Raw genomic sequence first — 17,943 nt, forward strand, 5'->3', positions numbered from 1 at the left:
TGTATAGAAGCACTAGAATAGATTATATAGAGAATTGTTCTATTCCTATAGGTCTTATACAAAAGAGTACTTAAAAACTAGCTCTCTATACCTGTTAGCCTTGTGCCTTTTATATCTTATAAGAGTTAGGAAGAATTAGAGTGCTAGCCTAGGGTGTAGGGTAGACAAGGATGTAACGGCACTAAGTTAGTAATAAGTTAGAGAGGAATTGGATAAGGCTTTAGGTGACTAGTGCGTTACAGCTAACGCGTGACTAGCTAATTATTAAAGACTTTAGTGTCCTACAGTGCCTTAGTTACTGCTAGAGAAGCGGTTAATAGTAGGTTAATAGGCGGAGAAGCTAGTAGCAATAACAATAATAGAGACTTAATTAGTAATAATAGCTGCTGTAATAGCTGTAATAGGCGCTAGGTAGATAGTAGCATAAGCTGCCTTTAGTTCTCTAATAGCTGCTAGGTAGGCTTATAGCAACGTTTAGCTAGCAATTTAGCTACCTTAGCTACCTTAACACTATATTTAGAAGGTATAGTAATAGAATAAATATACAAAGTAAGCCTATAGATAAGATAGAGTAGTAGTTAATATATTAAAGGTAGTACGTACACGTAAATTAATAGCTAGAGGTAACTAACTATTACAGGCAAAAAGCTAATTAGCAGCTTAACACTAGAAAAGTATGCAATAACTAATTAACAGCTGCCTCTACAACCTTACTTTTTCTTTGCCTTAGCTAAGCAAGTAAGTAATTAAGTTAACTACAGCAATTATATAGTCTATTACAGCTTAAATTGCGTATAAAAACAGGCGTACGGGATTGATTTGTTTAACTTAGCTATTTCTAATTAAGTCAATCAAGTTTACCAAGCCAGCTTGCTTGTTAACAACTTTGGCTGTTGCGTCCAGACGAGGTTACGACTTTGGAGTTTTCGATGGAAGAGGAAGAAGCAAATAGTAGTGGGTAGCTTTTGACCTTAGGCTCGGTACTAGTGCGGTCCGGCTTCGTGGTTCCTGCATCAAAAGTCGACCCTGGAGTTCCGAATATAGGAAAGACAGACTTGGCTGTAGCCTTGGCATTTGCGGAGATCGGAACCTTATGCGAGTCTGAACGCCTTGTCACTTACTTGTCGAAAGCCAATGTGACTAAGGTACTCTTGGCAAAAGTCAATGTTGCAACGTGAGATTCAGCTCCTATAGATAGTGCTCTGCAGCTGATGTGTGTAGCGACAAGGTTGCCCGCGGCCTTCAACGGACTCGCAACCTTCCCCCTACGCAAGTGCTTATCTGGTGATGAAAACAGCCCCATAGCGCATGATCAACTTCCGGAATAATGAGGTTCTGAAAGCTGGACTGTGAGGGGGCGCCAGAGACGGCTAGGCAAGGCTCCTGCGTCCTTTGCCGGTAGCAATACTGCACTTACGCCAACACCCCGAATGATTGCCGAAAACGCTATCATGAAAGCTAACTTCGAATAGACTGCTAAAATCTGCCATGTTTAGGACTCTCGTGTACCTAGGCGGACAGGGGAGAAGAGGAGGGCCGCAAACTGCACGTAACTAACTAAGCGAGCATTGAGTATGAACAAAACAGAAGCTGGACCGTGACCCGTGCACGCTAGATCAGACATCTTCGTTATAAGAACGCCAGATGAAGATGGCCGCCAAGTAAAGACTTTATGCCAGTTGCGAATATGGAACAGCGGACAGCATTCACACGCCATAGTAACAAATTCATCCCTACGAACCAAGACATAAGTTACAACATGTAGCGTGTTGTACTTCGGGAATTTTTAGTGGAGCTTCTACCTGTTGAAAATAGTAGAAAGATGCTTGAGCGAAGGAGAAGGAGCGGAGGTGAAGGGGCTATCACGTGATTATGAAGAAGGCACGCGTTGTCAAATGCGTCATCCAACAAATCATTTTTCGCCATCCCTTCAACCTACTTGCTCCACTACTATCCTACCCTTCTCAAAGTTCTTTGTGCTACAGTAGCCTTTGCTAAGACGCTTGATGTTCAGAACTAATTAATTATTTGGCTACATTTGCAGCTATTTTCCCCTTCTATGAATGCCAACATAAGCAGGAATTTATCCTAGATCCGGGTATTTTTGCCTGTTATAGCCTGTATACGGATTGAATTACTCCTCTCCAAGTTATAGGCAAGTGGGGGGAACGGTAGGCAGGATAATGACAATAAAGGGCTGAATGGATGACGAGTGTAATGAGCAAGGAGCGCAGCCCCTGAGTAATCTTCTTTCCTGATACTCCTCTGCCCCCTACCTCTCTCATAAGGTTGGCTTTATTGCTCGGTATGAGATGTCAATATCATATTCGTTCGGTGTTTGGTGTGTTACGTATTGGAGCTTAATGCGTATGAAGGCTAACATTATGTCTAGGTGTACGTTCTAGGCATGGAGCTGGAACATACGCTTGGAAAAGTCGGCTGTGTCTTGTCCTCAACTCAACACCGGCTCAAATTAAAAAACTTTACCGATTTTGAGAAGCTCACCTGTTTCATCGTGACGCTCTGGGTGTTCGCTTGCACCACTCTAGTTGAGCATTTTCATATCCAAGCATGATCATCATATAAACATAACCGCAGATAATGAAACGCCGACGTGCTTCGTAGTTTACCACTGGCTCGCAAAATCAAAAACAAGGGCAGCCACGGACATGGAGTTTGCGATGAAGGAGGGGATTGGTTTTATGAAGTTCTTCGGACGCAACCACTCAATTATTTAAATAACTGAATGGCTCAAATTCATACTAGTCAAGCACTGAAGTCCAAGGGCGATACTGGTAACAAGCATGCCGGTAAAGAGTCAGTAGGCTGCAACAAAGTCACATAAGATGATGTTGGTCTTGGAACTAAATAGCACAGTGTTGGAATTGCATGATGATGCTTCCCCTGGATAATGATGAGGTGTCGGAAATAAAAGTTCTCCACTGTGTGTCATAGAATTGCAGTTTCGACAGACTAGCAATAATGTAGGAAACCCAAAATATATGCTCGGGCACACTAATGAGATAGAAGAGTGAGATTTGCAAGACCTGTTGCTCTTGTGGAATTGGCAAACAAAGTTCTGTCACATTCTGAATGTTCTGAGCAGCACTGGCTCTTGAATTCGATGCGAGACTTCATCCGACACACAGATTAACATCGAGTTGCTTGCCGGAGAAATCTGGAAAAGACGGGTTTCTTCCACCAATTTCAAGCATGGCTATTCTCAATGCCTAGCAAGCACCTTCTGCATTCATGAGGCCCCACTATCAGCTCCAACGAGCGCATGTCACGCGAAACCTTCGTTGTAAAAGAAGACCTTTGTCATGCGACCCGTTGCGCATCTTCGATTTCTGCCTGCCCCAATATTATAATACCTATATATTTTTTGTAAAAATTTTTAAGACTCATTCCTAGCATCAACGGGTTATTGGGCTTGTGGTTTAGTGGTATAATACTCCCTTAGCATGGGAGTGGTCCAGGGTTCGATTCCCTGCAAGTCCATCTCTTTTTGCTCGAGTGACACGTCTTTGTCATCGGTGGCCCGCAAACATGCACAATGCTGGTCCAGAATCTTTCCCTTCTTGCTTCCGAGCCTAGTGGCCCCAGATTCGAACTCTACAGGAGAGAACAGTTTGCCCCTTGTGAAGTCTCCAATATCAGTGAAGAGTTATGGCTAAGGGAACTACTGCTCTAGTCGCACACTTGTTTTTGGGCTTTTGCTACAGCGTTAGCCATGCTATCCTAATATTCTAGGCCTGAGCGCGGTTAAGCAGGCAGAAACTATCTAACACAATGAAAGCGATATATTAGTAGATGTTTGGAAGGCCCGACTTTGAAAATTGCGTTGTTGCCAACTGTTTGTATATTGAAAAAAAAAATTGGTAGGCGAGTCCGGTCATAAAATCCATGCTGGGGCATCACAATCTTGTTGGAAGTGTCGTGTCGAGCCGGCAGCTACCAGCGAGCAAACTCAGGCACAGCATGATAAAACAGGGACGTGAACAGAAATTCTGATTGAGCAGCTCATTTTCAAACCACGTAAATACCGATAAATCTATGAAAAAACGTTGGGCCACTTAATGGCAGCTGGATCGTACACATTTCAATGTAGGGCAGTGGGTCACGAGAGGCGGTAACATAATACGAGTTCGAATTTGCGTCCTTCCCACGTTCTAGCGGACTTTGGTAAACTCCTGCTTGTGCACAGTCTGAGACAGCAAAACTACTAGACTTTACTCTCTGCTTCCGACCGCGCTTGCATTCAACATGTCAATATAGGCCGCTCACGACCAGTACGCGCCGTATATATTTGCCTTCACGCTCACTCGCCCCATCCATATGTAGACGACCAGCTTACTCACCCTTCCGCCACATTCCTTGTGCCCCGCAAAAAGCAAACATGCGTGCATGTGCGCTGCCACAATCCAATCTGGGACGACGTCCGATGCGATCGTCTTGGCTGCATGATGCATGCAGGTCGGTTTCTCGACTCTATGAAATTCAGAGCGAGAAAGTGACGATGCAATCAGGACGAAGCGTATGTGGGGAAGGCTGGGCCGTGCCTATGCATGCGGGTACAAGGTACGCGGAGGGGTAATGCACGGTCGCAGCTCGCCTCGTGCGGTTGTGTTCGATGTTATTCAGGATAAGCAGCACCACTCTGCACCAATATTACGAACATGCCTTCCTAACATCTATTTCCAGCGTCTGTTTTGTAGTGCAGGCGTTGGAACAGGCGCGCTAGCTATTGTAAGCTAAACAGAGTGGTTATCTAGTCTTAGTTAACGTAAGATAAAATCTCTGTAATAGCCTGTGCGTTTAAAGATTTAGACTAGTTAAAGGCACAACAAACAGAGAACTTAGCTATAGCTATTGCCTACCTAGTAATTACTACACAGCTATTACTTTATTACAAATACCCCCCATTATAACTAGCTATACTAACCTCCTATACCTAGACAAAATTAACTAAGTAATAGCTTAACCTACCCCTATACAACTACTCTATTAACTAAGTAATAGCTTAAACCTACCCCTAATACAAACACTATATTAACAAAGTAACAGCTCTCTCCTTAGGCCTATAAATACCTGCTGCCTTAGTAAAGTAGCAGGTCTATATCCCTAGCTATATCCTACAAAATTAACTAAGTAATAGCTTAAACACCCCTAGTAGTCTATTTCTAGCAATTGTAAAGAGTGTACAAAGCGATCACGAGGGAGGATAGGGTTAAAGAGGATAGCAGGTGTATTAAGGTACGTAGTATGTAGTAACAAGACTAATTACTAGAGTATTAGTAATAACCTCTAACACCTTTATATAGTGTAGGCTGGCTAGCCCTATAGTAGCTTGCTAAGACTACTAGAGGTACCTCTAGGCCTAGCGCCTAACAATGCCTCCCTTCTCTAGATTGTTTAGCTTAGATAATAGTATAATTAGTAATACTGTATTATTTTAGCCTAGCTTTAGACGTGTTTACTCTGTCTGTCCTATTATAGCTAATTCTAACTAAGTTTAGGCGTTTCAGACGCCTTGTAAGGCTAGATAGGGCTTAATTCTAATTCTACCTTTACCTAGTAAAAGTTAAACAGAAATCCTCTCTTACCTCTTACTTTACCTCTAGGGTCTAGGCAGCCGCCTGCGCAGGCTAAAGCTCTAACTAGGTAGCTAGCAGCATATAAGCTATCTATACCCCTAGTTTTATTAGTTACTACTATATCCTACTTTAATTTAGGAAGTACTAACCTATTCTGTCTAGCACTTTTGTAAGGATAGCTAAGGGATTTTCTAGGTCTTTCTAGCACGTTCTAACACGTTTTAGCAGATAGCACTACACAAGACGCCTTAGTAACCTTTTTAGACTATTCCTAACTACTACTACCTACTGCTAACTGTTACTAACTATTACTAACTACTATTTGCTATAGCTGTTATATTAATGCCTGCTTACTGTAAGATTAACATTGCTAAGAATAGTAGGACTGCTAAGCAGTGCTGTATACTCTGTCTCTACTACATTACTAATAGTAATATCTATAGGGACTGTTGTTTCTCTGCTAACCTAGCTTTATAGGGTAGCCTGTGTTATAGGGACGCCTAGGCCTACTACTACAAAGAGTGTTATAATAGCAATAAGAATTGCCTATTAGTACGTGTTTTGTCTCCTTTTAGCTTGTTTTAGTATCTTTTAACACGTTTAGGGCCCTAATAAGTACACTAACAGCTATTTAAGGCTTTCTAGCAACATAGCGCGCCTTTACTCTAGTTGCTGCCTAGTTACTACTACTTATACCGCTATTGTTAATGCTACTAGAGTTAAGACTACCCCTACAACATCAGCTACTACTGCGCCTATGTCTATTAACAAGAAGACTACAATAGGCAAGTCTATTATTAACTAGGCTAGCTTGTTGCTAGGTATAATTTAAGAGTATGTTCTAACACGTTTTAGCTTATTATAGCATAGTCTAACCTTTATAGAAACTATTTACTACAGGAAGAGCTACTTATACTTTATAATAGCAACACTTATATATATAAGTTAACCTTATCTAGCATCTACGTTAAGAAGTAAGATTAATCTAAGGCTAGTGCTGTTAAGGCTAAGATAAAGCAAAAGAAGATGTTAGAGGAGAGTAGTAGCAAGTCTAATCTAGATGCGCCTATTACCCCCTAGAAGAAGGTATTATAGCACGTTTTAACCTGTTTTAATAATATCTAACTTTTTTATAGTTAAAGTACCAGATTACAGGCACTAGAAAGACCCTTAGTTAACTCTAGGAGGAGCAAGAGGAGCAGGAAGCTGCTGAACAGGCTGCTGCTAATGCTGCCGCTGCCACTGCTGCTACTAAGAAGCCTTGTAGTAGTTATAAGGCTACTACTTATACCTATAGTAGTAGTTATAGTTAATAGATATTCCCTATAATAGAAGGTTTAGATTAATAATACCTAAGTTTATAGTTAGTAGATAGTTTTAGGCTAATATAGCAATTAGGTGCATTACACTCTTAGATAGTCTAAATAATACTAGGAAGGTGTTCTTCTATACTAATTCTTCTATATTTACTTATAATTGTAACTGTATAACATAGCATATAACTTTCTTTATCTCCTTATATTAGAAATAGCTATAATAGGCTAAAAGATGTCTGCTTTAGCTAGTCTGTATTTCTTAGGGTAAGGTAGGGTTATGTTTTCCCTTAGCGTAAACTATTAAACACTTATTAATTAAAAAACCCCTGTAGGGAAAAATTATAATTAAGTAAAGGTATTTAGCCTTTTTAGTCCCCCCTTTTTTAGACTTTAACCTTAACGTCTTATTACGCAGTCTAAGCAGTTACTTTATTATTTTCTAGTATTATTTTAGTACTTCTTTAGAAAGATTTGTGCTAATTTTCTAGGAATTTTCTAAGTTAGGGAATCTGTCCTACTTAATAAGGTATTCCTACTGTCTATTGTCTAGTTACCTTCTGTTAAGGACTTTTTCTATATTCTACACCTTCTCTTCCCCTTTAACTATAGGTTTTTGTATTTGTTCCTATATAATTAGGAGTTAACTTCTTAGTATATATAGGTCTAGCAGTAACGTATAGAATACTAGGTAGATCTCTTTTACTCCTAGCAGGTCTACTCTATATACACTAGGGCTAATCTAGGCTGTAATAGTTCTAGGTCCTAGGTATTTCTAGTCTAGCTTCTTTTTTAGGCGTACTGTCCTAATATTCTTACTAGAGACTAGTACTTTGTTGCCTACTTTAAAGGGTGCTAGTAGTTATTTCTTATCTAAATGTTTCTTTTAGTACTTGTTTAACTTTTCTATATTTGCTTTACAGGTAGCCTGTAAGGTAATAACTCTAGTAGCTAATTCCTTTATAAGGGGAGATTCTCTGCCTTTTAATGCTAAAGTAGGCTAATCTGTGCTTCTTAGATCTATACTGTAATAGGCTTAAAAAGGTGTTATATTTATAGATGCGTAAATACTATTATTATACGCAAATTCTGCAATTAAAATCTATAGGGCCTAATTGTCTTATTCTAGAGTATAATAGTAACGTAAGTACTGTTTAAGAGTCTAATTTTGCCTTTCTATTTAGCTATCTGTTTAGGGATAATAGGCTAACGTTAAGACTTGTCTTAGGTTTAAGTAGTAGTTAAAGGTTTCCTACGTCTTTAAGTTTATTAGCGGCCCCTAATCTAAGATAATTTGTGCTGGTGCGCTGTGTAAGCAGATAATTTCTCTAATCTAGGTGTGTGCTAGGTCTTTTCTATCCTAATTAGCCCTAGCTAGTATGTAATATAATATTTTAGTTAATTTACATACTACTACTAGTATTAAGTTATTTACTAACCTAGCCACCTTACTAGGAGGTAGTTCTATAATAAAATCTATTATTACGTCCTTCTATAGTTAGCTTAGCACTAGTAAAGGTTATAATAACCTATATAGTTTATGTTAGGTAGTAGTTAATTTCCTATATACTAAGCAGTTGTAGCAGTAGTTAGATATATCCTTATTAATGCCCCTCTAGGTATATCTGCGCTAAATCTTCTCTAAGGTCCTTTGTGCTCTAAAGTGTCCTAATATTAGGTTGTTGTACCGCTCTTTAATAACAAACACTTTATCTTTTAGCCTTTTAAGTAAGATACGCCTCTCCTTAGCTATATTATCTTTTTCTAGGTTATTTTATCCTATTTTAATGTTGCTTAACTCTTTTTTAGTGCTAGAGAGTTTGTCTGTGTTATCTAAGTCTGTTATTAGCTCTATCTAACTGTTCTCTCTTAATTCTTCTCTTTTTAGATCCCTTATGTTCTTTCTTCCTTTTATAGATAAATAAAGGGTTATAGCTGCTACTAGGGAAGTATTAGGGTTCCTTCTAGTTAGAATCTCCTAAAGTAGTTATATAAAAGCCTTATTATACTTTTATAAGAGGTCTTACACCTCTCTTATATAATTAGAACGCTGTAAGGGTCTATCTGCAGGAATTATAGACCCTAGGCAATAAGTAATTATAAAGTTAAACTTAGATAGCACTAAGTATGCCCTTACTTGCTAATAGCTAAGAACCTTTGTCTCTATAAACTATTTTAGGTTTTAGTAATCTATTAAGATCTTAAAGAAGGTACTGTCTAAGTATCTTTGCTAATGCTGTAGGCTCTAGATAATTATAAGAAGTTTCTAGTTATAAGTATTATAGTTATACTCTACTTAAATTAACTTCTTTAAATAGAAGTCTATAGGCCTCTATTAGGCCAGCTTCCCCTCCCTAGGGACTAGTTAACTAAGGATTCCTAAGATAGCGCCTCTAGAGTTGTCTACTTTAATACTAGTCTGTCTTTTAGGTACAAAATAAACTAAGATAGGTATGTTAATAAATAAATCCTTTATATTCTAGAAAGCTTATAGAGATTCTCTACTTAGCTTAAGAGGCTAACTCTCCTCCTTCCTTATTACTTAACTAGATTTAGCCGAATTTAGCCCTTTCTAGGTTAATTAGGTTAATAGCAAGGCTAATTTAGAAAACCCTGTAATAAATTTCTAATAGTAGTTTATAAAGCCTATAAATACTTAGATATCACAAACTATGCGCAGAATTAGCTATTCTTAGATTGTTTTAACCCTGTCTAGGTTAATACTTACCCCTTTAGGTAAGACTATATACCTAAGGTACTCTATGCGTTAATAGTGCTATTTACACTTATCTAAGCGTATATAGAGGTTTGCTTTATAAAGCCTCTCTAAGACCTCCTTAACGTGTCTAATATAGTCTTCCTCTGTCTTAGAGTATACTAATATGTTGTCTAGATATATAATATAAGTTACATTAACTAATCCTATTAGTGCCTTATTTATATAGGCCTAAAATTAGGTAGGAGCATTTATAAGTCTAAACAGCATTACTATGTACTTAAAATGTCTATACCTAGTTTAAAACGCAGTCTTCTACTTATCCCCTTCCTTAATTTAGATATAGTAATATGCCTTATGTACATCTAGTTTAGTATAGAACTTTACTTACGCTAGTTGTTCTAGTAACTCTATAATTAGTAGTAATAGATAGTAGTTTTTAACTATTATCTTGTTTAGACCTCTATAGTCTACATACAGTCTTAGGTTGCTGTCTTTCTTCTTTAAAAAGAGAATAGGCGCCCCTACTAGCAACCTTAAGTGTTATATCTAGCCACGTTGTAGATATTCTACTAGATACTTTCTAAGTATCTCTAATTCTATTACAGATAGACTGTATAACAGTTAGTAGAGGGAAGTAGCTCCTTCTGTAATATTAATTACTAGGTTATGCTCTCTATGCTCTAGTAGGACCTAAGCATTATCCTCTAATCCTAAGTACATATATTTATAATACACTTCTAGAATTAGGCCCTTTTTAGCAGATATTAGGTTATATGTACCTACTAAGTTTACTATACATATATAAACGTCTACTAAGAGACTTCTTATAGTGCGTTTAAACTCTTTAGCATCTTCTAACACTATTTTTTCTAGTTTAAGAGAGTCCCTATACTTCTTCCTTTAGAAGAGCATACACTAGCTTAAATAGCTTAGGTTAGGGTTTGTTTAGTTAATCTAGGGTAATCTAAGGTATATCTTATACCTTTATAGGTCTATAACTACAAAAGGTATCTATTAGACCTTCTGTCTTCTACAGGAGTTAACAATAGATACTTCTGCTGTAGTTACTCTATAGATAGGTAATTCTGCTCTACCTATACCTTTAGCTACTATTTTATTTAATAATATAACCTCTAGATCCTGCTTCTTTACTAGGAGAACTAAAATTAAGTTTAGTTATAACCCTTTATCTATTAAGGCTTCTATATTCTCTATGTTACCTATAGATGCTTTAACTATAAGTAGGTATATATATTCTAGGTACACTGTCTTATAAAGAGAGATATTCTCCTTCTTCTTCTTAGACAATTTATTATAGGCTATAAGAGAGGAGATTAGCTCTTAGGTCCCTTGTCTTTTCCTTACTTATCTAGAGCAGGGTCTTTCTAGTTTAACTTTAGCTTTAGGCAGTTAGGGCAGTAGTAACTAGTTTCTCTACACTTAAGGTATGCGTTTTAGGTCTTATATAGCCTATCTTAGCCCTTTTTACCCTTTACTAGCTCTTTATAGAACTTCTTAGACTTAAATAACTTTTTTAGGGTTTTTGTGTTCCCCTCTAACCTAGAGTTACTAAATTAGTGCTTCTATAGTCCTTTATTAGTTATCTTACCCTTAGCTAGAGTCTTCTTAGGTAGCTGTTAGCTATGCTAACCTAGTCTCTAGTTAATAATATTAGCTTGTTCCTCTACCTTTAGGATTGTGTCCCTTTAATTATAGGGGATAAGGAATAAGTCCTTTTATATGCTAGAGAGTAGTATAGTAATATATTCTAGAACTTAAAGCTCTAGTATTTTTAATAACCTAGTTCCTCCTATAGTAGACGCATAAAGTCTAGCAGATCTATAGGAGACTAAGATTTCTACTGCTTATATTACTTTAAGGATTTATACACTACTTGCTTACGTTTAGCTAGTGTTTCTAGAGCATCTAGCATAATTCTTTTTAGCTCTTGCTACGTTAGTTCCTAGGTTAGCTAATTACAGTAGTTAGTTGTGCAGTAGGCCTACTACAACGTCTTTAGGTTCTCTAAGAGGTACCTTACGCTAAAGTTAATCTTTTGTTCCTCTATAAGGAAATTAACTTGGGATTAAAGGAAGTATTCCTTATAATCTCTTTCCTAATAGTTGTATTTAGCGCAGTTGCGCTTTACGTACTTCTATAGAGGTTTAGGTTATAGAATGTTTATAGATAGGGAAGATTATAGTTTCTCTACTCCTTCTAGTACTTTTTAGAAGGATAGGATTATTACTAGATCTCCTTTGTTGTATTTGCGTCTAAGTTTACAAAGAAAGAAAAGTTCCTTATAGTCTTTTGTCTCTTACAACTATTTACGCAAGTTTTCTAACTCCTATTATTAATTACCTACTTCTAGGCTATTCTAGCCTTCTCTAGCTAAAGCTGCCCTATAGATATAAATTCTAGAGTAAGGTGTACTGCCTAAAGGACCTACAGATTCTCTTAAGGTACTATAGACACTTAGTGTCTGTTAAGGTATCTCCTTATCTGTAGAGGGAGGTATTACCTTACGCTCTACTAGCTCTCCTACAGGTAGGTTGTCTTAGTCCCTCTCTAAAGACAGTAAGCCTAGATAATTTAGTTTAAGACTTATAGTAGCTTAGGTCTATCTTTAATTATAATATAAGAGTAATTAGAATACAAAGAGTGTACAAAGTAATTATAAGGGAGGATAGGGTTAAAGAGGATAGTAGGTGTATTAAGGTACGTAGTATGTAGTAATAAGACTTATTACTAGAGTATTAGTAATAACCTCTAACACCTTTATATAGTCTGGGCTGACTAGCCCTATAGTAGCTCGCTAAGACTAGCAGAGGTACCTCCGGGCCCAGCGCCTAACAGTAATAGTAATAGACAAACAAACAACAATAACAACAACAATAATATAAAGACTGTTAACTGTAATAGCAATAGCTAGTAATAGACAATAAATAATAAACGCTAGAACTACCTACTTATAGGATAGTTCTACTGTTAGATAACCGACCTTGCCGAGCCAAGTTAGGGTTTTAGGGTTAACCTTAGTTAACTTAGGGGCTAGCGGCACACATACATAAAATAAGCCATTAAGATAGATAATTATTAATTAATTACCTTTACTATTATCTTTGCACATTAAGCATATTATCTAACAATTAAGAGTCTTACTAACACTACTAAAAATACCCTTTTAATATGTCGCTATTAACTATGCGCAATTTAATAATAATTCTTATAGATTACACAACCTACACACCTTAGTTACATTAACTACAGACCTACTGCGCCTCTCTAGACGTATAGGAGAAGATAGACCTAAATTAGACTATCCCTCTAAGGACTAAGCTACAAGTGCCTAACGCCCTAGACATTACTAACTATAAGAGGAGGCTAGCCCTTAGCAATGATAAATAAGGAAACCCTTAGCTTCCTAAAATCCTATCTAAACTATCAGCCAACGGCCTAAAGGCATAGAAGGAAGATAATAACTATTAGAAGAGCTGCCTTAAATCCTATAAGATAGCGGATAGAGACTACTACAAGGAACAAACTAACCTAGAAAAGGTAGTAATGTTTATCTAAAGCTTAGTATCACCTTACCTTATAAAGAACTGCTGCTAACTAGGTAAATTAATTTAAATATAGCTTATTAGTCTTAAATATATAGTTAGTATTAATGCTAAAGAAGAACAATTACGCGCACGCTACTAATACCTAGCAGCCCTTAAACTAATAAGACAACCTAGGAGCTAGGATACCTAGCTTCTTAAGTATAATTATGCTGCAACTAACGCTAAAATAGAGGGTATTGCTAAAATATATAATATACAAGACACTGTCTAAGACTTCTTAGATTTAGTAATAAAGATAGCGCTAACCTAGGTAACAACATTCTAGGACTATAGTAGATAAGAACAAAACATAACTTATAAAGAAATAATAAAACGCTTCTAAGAGCATATAAGTAAGTACTACCCTAAGAGGAGATAGTAAAGGGGCGCCTTTGCTGTAGGGAACAACTTAACTCTCGCTGGTAGTAGTGAATCCACCCTAGACACTGACAGGGACACCTCTTATGTTGTTAAAGACGTATTATCTACTCCTACTACACAGGGGAGTTAGGGAAGACCTTGTTAAAAACAGAACTTTAGTTAAATAACTACATCTAAGCAGTCCCTAAGAGGGGATACAGCGGCAGCTAGAGGAGCAAAATGCCCTACTTGTGGACAACGCTATAGACTAGAAGATTGCTACTACGTCTACAAAGATAAAGCACTAGAATAGTTTACCCTACGTAATAGAATTGCTAAGATAGTACAATTTAGGATAGAACAAAATGCTAACCTTTAAGATTAGGTTAGATCTGCGAAACGAGCTTGCACTAAGACACTAGCTATTAAAACATCCTAAACACTAGAGGCACCTCTAGGATAACTATAGGGACAGAAGATATTAATAATTAATATAAGTCTAGTTAAAGAATTATACAATATAGAGCTACTAAGCTACCCTCTTAGGAACTCCTTTATCCTTAACTTAGGATTAACTATCTATATTATAAACAACAAGGACTAGATATAAGACCTTACTCTACCTGTATTAAACAACTACCTATAGGCAGGAAACTCCTAGGTATAGATATAGGAATATAGCACTGTCTATCTCTATCTATTAAACATAAACTAACTAACTACTCTTAAACTACACAACGTAGCATAGTGCCTAGATATACTTTGTAATCTTGTCTCTTTCTAACAACTACGTTAACAGGGCATCTGGTAGGACACAAAAGGAGATCTAACTTAGCTTAGACAAGTAGACAACACAGCTATTACATCCTTAGATAAACAACATAGATAATAGGTACTTAGAGAACAGCTACAGACAGTATTTGTAATATAATTAACATAAAGCTAAATACCTAAGACTGCTACTGCTCTACTATAGTATAAGCGAATAGGGCACCCTAGAGCTGCTAATATTAAGCACCTTATCTAATAATCTTAGGGGGTAAGAGTTAGGGGTATTACTACAGTCTAATGTAATGCTTACAGACAAGCTAAGACTAAGAGGCAAATTAGTTAAATACTACAAATAAGCAATAAAGGACTAAAAGAACGCATAGTAATTGACTTCTACTTATATGGAGAAGGAAGCTTTACTAAGGAAAAGAGCTAATTGCTTGCTGTTAACAGGCAATCTAGCTTCCTCTAGGACTTCTATTTTAAAGATAATTAACTAGGAAAGACAATTATCTACTTTCTAGACACTCTTACACAATTCCTTCTAAAACAATACAAGATCTAGGTTAAGGTAATTAAGTGTAATAGTGAAATTACTACAATAAAACTAGAAGTATTAAGATAGTGCGCTGTATAATTAATTAGGCTTAAGCCTTCTACAGTAGATACCTAAGCACAGAATAAAGGTGCTAAACGCTTAGGGGGTGTAATAAAAGATAAGGCACGCACTATAAGATTAGACGCAAATCTACTATAGGAAATATAGCTAGAGATTATAAGAGCAGTAGTGTACCTACACAACTAAACACTAAGGTTATTAAATAACTAGAAAACACCCTATAATGTGTTCTTTACCTATACAGCTTAACTAGCTAGCCTAAATATATAAAGTAGGAAACTAAACTAGGCATATTTAAAAGTATATAGATATAAAGCCTTTGCTCTTATAAGTAACACCCTTTAAGGAAAGTTATAACTCTAGTAACTAGACCTAAGAGCATAGGTAGGATACCTAGTAGGATACTAATCCTTAAATATATATTAGATATAGATTCTAACCCTAGTAAAAGTTATTAGCATAAGAGATATAATCTTTAATAAGGATACTGTCTTTAGTAGCTAGACTTAGGACCTAATAGACAATCTTATACACAGCACTCTTAAAGAGATAGTAACATAGATAAGAAGCGTAGAGCTTCTACCTCTACCCTAAAATAAGGCTAAAATCTAGTTATTCTATGAGGATAACACTATTACACACTTAAATACTATAGAAGATTAACTAGGTTATAATAATAGACAGAAAGCTGGACATATATATCTAACCCCTCCTCTAACTCTACTACTAGTTGCGTTGTTAATAAACACGTTGTTGTTATTCTAGTTAGCAAGAGGTAACAGCTAATTAGGAGTTGGCAGGTAGCACTAGTTAACTGCTAATTAGTTAGAATTAACGCTAGCGTAATCTTAAGGAACTTTATAAACTATCCTGTAGAGGGCTATATTTATAGCTAGCACATAAGGCAGATATATAGGCACATACTAGGGCAATAATATTAATAAGGCTAGGTTAAAACAAATGCTAATAAAAGGGCTTAAGCCTTATTAAAGCTAACTTCTACTAGAGCTAACAGCACAATTAAACCTAGAGAACCACCTGCTTTACTAATAGTTTAAAGAAGCTAAGTAAGAGCACCTTAGCAGCTATTAGACTATAAAGTTATAGTCTAAAGTACCCCTAATAAAGACTAAGGTAGTAGAATACTAGATACTTAACTGTATATAGGTATACACATATAAGCTTAATAAGAACTACTACCTACTTAAATATAAGGCGCAACTAGTAGTCTAAGGTAACTAGCAACAAAACATTACTTCTAAAGATACCTACGCAGTAACACTAGCTAGCAGGTCCTCTAGAATGCTTATAGCAATTTTAGCAGCACATAACCTAGAACTTAAGTAGTTTAATGTTATAAACGCCTTTATTTATATATTAATTAATAGAGAGGTCTATATAAGGATGCTATGCAGGTATTAGAAACTAGGCATAGTCCTATAGCTACACAAGGCACTATATAGACTAAGAATCTCTCTACTCCTCTAGTAGAAGGAATTTATATCTACTCTAACAAGCTATAGATTTACAGTTGTTCCCTATAAACCCTACTGCTTACTTAAGAATAGAGTTACTATCTTCTTCTATATAGACAATATTATTATAGCTTATTACCTAACTAGAAGACATTAGGCAGACAAGGCCCTTAGCTATATTACTAACAAATACTCTGTTATAGGGGGAAATAATCTACAATAGTTTCTAGAAGTAGAGATAACCTAAGATTAAGACAACCTAAGGATCCTCCTCTTATAGGCGTTATATATTAACAAAATTGTCTCTCTAGCAGACAAAATAGATATACAACACGACACACTAATATTAAGTATTAAGCTTCTACTAAATAAAGGGGAAGCTGCAGCATTAGAAATTAACAAATACTAGAGAAAGATTAGATCTCTCCTCTTTGCTGCGGTTACTACTAGGCCTAATATTGCCTTTACTACATCTAGGCTGGCATAATTTCTAACTAACTCTAGACAGCAGCACTATAACGCAGTAGATTAAGTACTATTGTACCTATAAGGGACATAAGACCTATCTCTTACCTTTAGAGGCAATAAGCACCTAGTAGTCGCTAGTAATGCATTATTTGCTAATAATACTCTTAATAGGAAGAGCTTCTAAGGATATACTATTAAACTATATAGAGGACTTATTACCTAGAGAGCTAATAAACAAGATACAGTTACTATATTAATAACTAAAGTAGAGCTACTTGCCCTAGCACAGGTAGCTAAGGAAGCTATCTTTATCTTACAACTATTGTTAGAACTTAGCATACACCTCTTATAATTAATAATTACTATTTAATATAATAATACCTAGACTATCTAATTAATTAATAAGGAAGTCTTAAAACTCTAAACTAAACTACAACATGTAGACATTTATAACTACTAGCTGTAATAAGAGGCAAACAAAGGCACTATAACAGTAACCTATGTCCTATCTACTAAGATATTAGCTAACAGACTTACAAAGGCTCTGCCTGTAAGCAAGTAGTTAACCTTTCTAAGGCAGCTAGGACTAAAGAAAAATACTAAACAAAGAAAGCCAGCTAACACCTAGATAGAATTACTTAACTAAAAGCTCGCTAACCTAGAGGTATAATAAGAGCTAATTGTGTCTAGCTTTAATAAGGCCTTAAAGCTAAGAAGGTGTGTCAGATAACTGACCTTGCTAAGCCAAGTTGGGGTTTTAGGGTTAACCTCGGTTAACGCAGGGGCTAGCGGCACACACACATAAAATGAGCCATCAAGACAGATAATCATCAATCAATCACCTTCACCATCATCTTTGCACATTAAGCATATTATCTGACATCTACACAACCCTAATTTAACAGGGCAACAGCTCTTCTTAATAAACTAGGGCACAGGCCCTTACTTTTAGACTACAAACACATATTTACTATCCCTTTAAAGAAACACACTCCTTAAATTACTAGAGTAGCTTA

General features: G+C 36.4%; 2 protein-coding genes and 1 non-coding gene across 3 annotated transcripts, besides 24 other annotated features; all 3 read left to right on the forward strand.

Moving 5' to 3' along the window:
- Positions 1-4: part of a dispersed repeat that runs on past the window's edge.
- A 237-nt stretch (positions 5-241) lies between these two features.
- Positions 242-889: a dispersed repeat.
- Positions 732-767: a tandem repeat.
- Positions 890-3,429: 2,540 nt separating the features above from the next.
- Positions 3,430-3,501, forward strand: EKO05_4t7. Its single transcript has one exon. It is a non-coding gene; the product is annotated as a tRNA-Ala (tRNA).
- On the forward strand, positions 3,465-3,677 carry EKO05_0002889 (uncharacterized protein; the record flags this gene model as incomplete). The annotated part of the gene is made up of 1 exon (XM_059636037.1): positions 3,465-3,677. The coding sequence occupies one exon, from the start codon at positions 3,465-3,467 to the stop codon at positions 3,675-3,677; it is 213 nt and encodes a 70-aa protein (XP_059492020.1).
- Positions 3,678-4,539: 862 nt separating this feature from the next.
- On the forward strand, positions 4,540-4,758 carry EKO05_0002890 (uncharacterized protein; the record flags this gene model as incomplete). Its single annotated transcript, XM_059636038.1, has 1 exon — positions 4,540-4,758. The coding sequence occupies one exon, from the start codon at positions 4,540-4,542 to the stop codon at positions 4,756-4,758; it is 219 nt and encodes a 72-aa protein (XP_059492021.1).
- Positions 4,666-5,196: a dispersed repeat.
- Positions 5,191-12,484: a mobile genetic element.
- Positions 5,862-5,925: a tandem repeat.
- Positions 6,815-6,850: a tandem repeat.
- Positions 7,066-7,102: a tandem repeat.
- Positions 9,694-9,812: a mobile genetic element.
- Positions 9,694-9,824: a mobile genetic element.
- Positions 10,021-10,151: a mobile genetic element.
- Positions 10,021-10,154: a mobile genetic element.
- Positions 10,027-10,148: a mobile genetic element.
- Positions 12,480-12,581: a tandem repeat.
- Positions 12,505-12,615: a dispersed repeat.
- Positions 12,611-12,615: a direct repeat.
- Positions 12,616-12,777: a long terminal repeat.
- Positions 12,616-17,809: a mobile genetic element.
- Positions 12,625-12,681: a dispersed repeat.
- Positions 12,682-17,809: a mobile genetic element.
- Positions 17,277-17,330: a tandem repeat.
- Positions 17,648-17,809: a long terminal repeat.
- Positions 17,810-17,814: a direct repeat.
- A 40-nt stretch (positions 17,815-17,854) lies between these two features.
- Positions 17,855-17,943: part of a mobile genetic element that runs on past the window's edge.

Source organism: Ascochyta rabiei, chromosome 4, assembly GCF_004011695.2.
Source record: "Ascochyta rabiei chromosome 4, complete sequence".
Taxonomy (NCBI): domain Eukaryota; kingdom Fungi; phylum Ascomycota; class Dothideomycetes; order Pleosporales; family Didymellaceae; genus Ascochyta; species Ascochyta rabiei.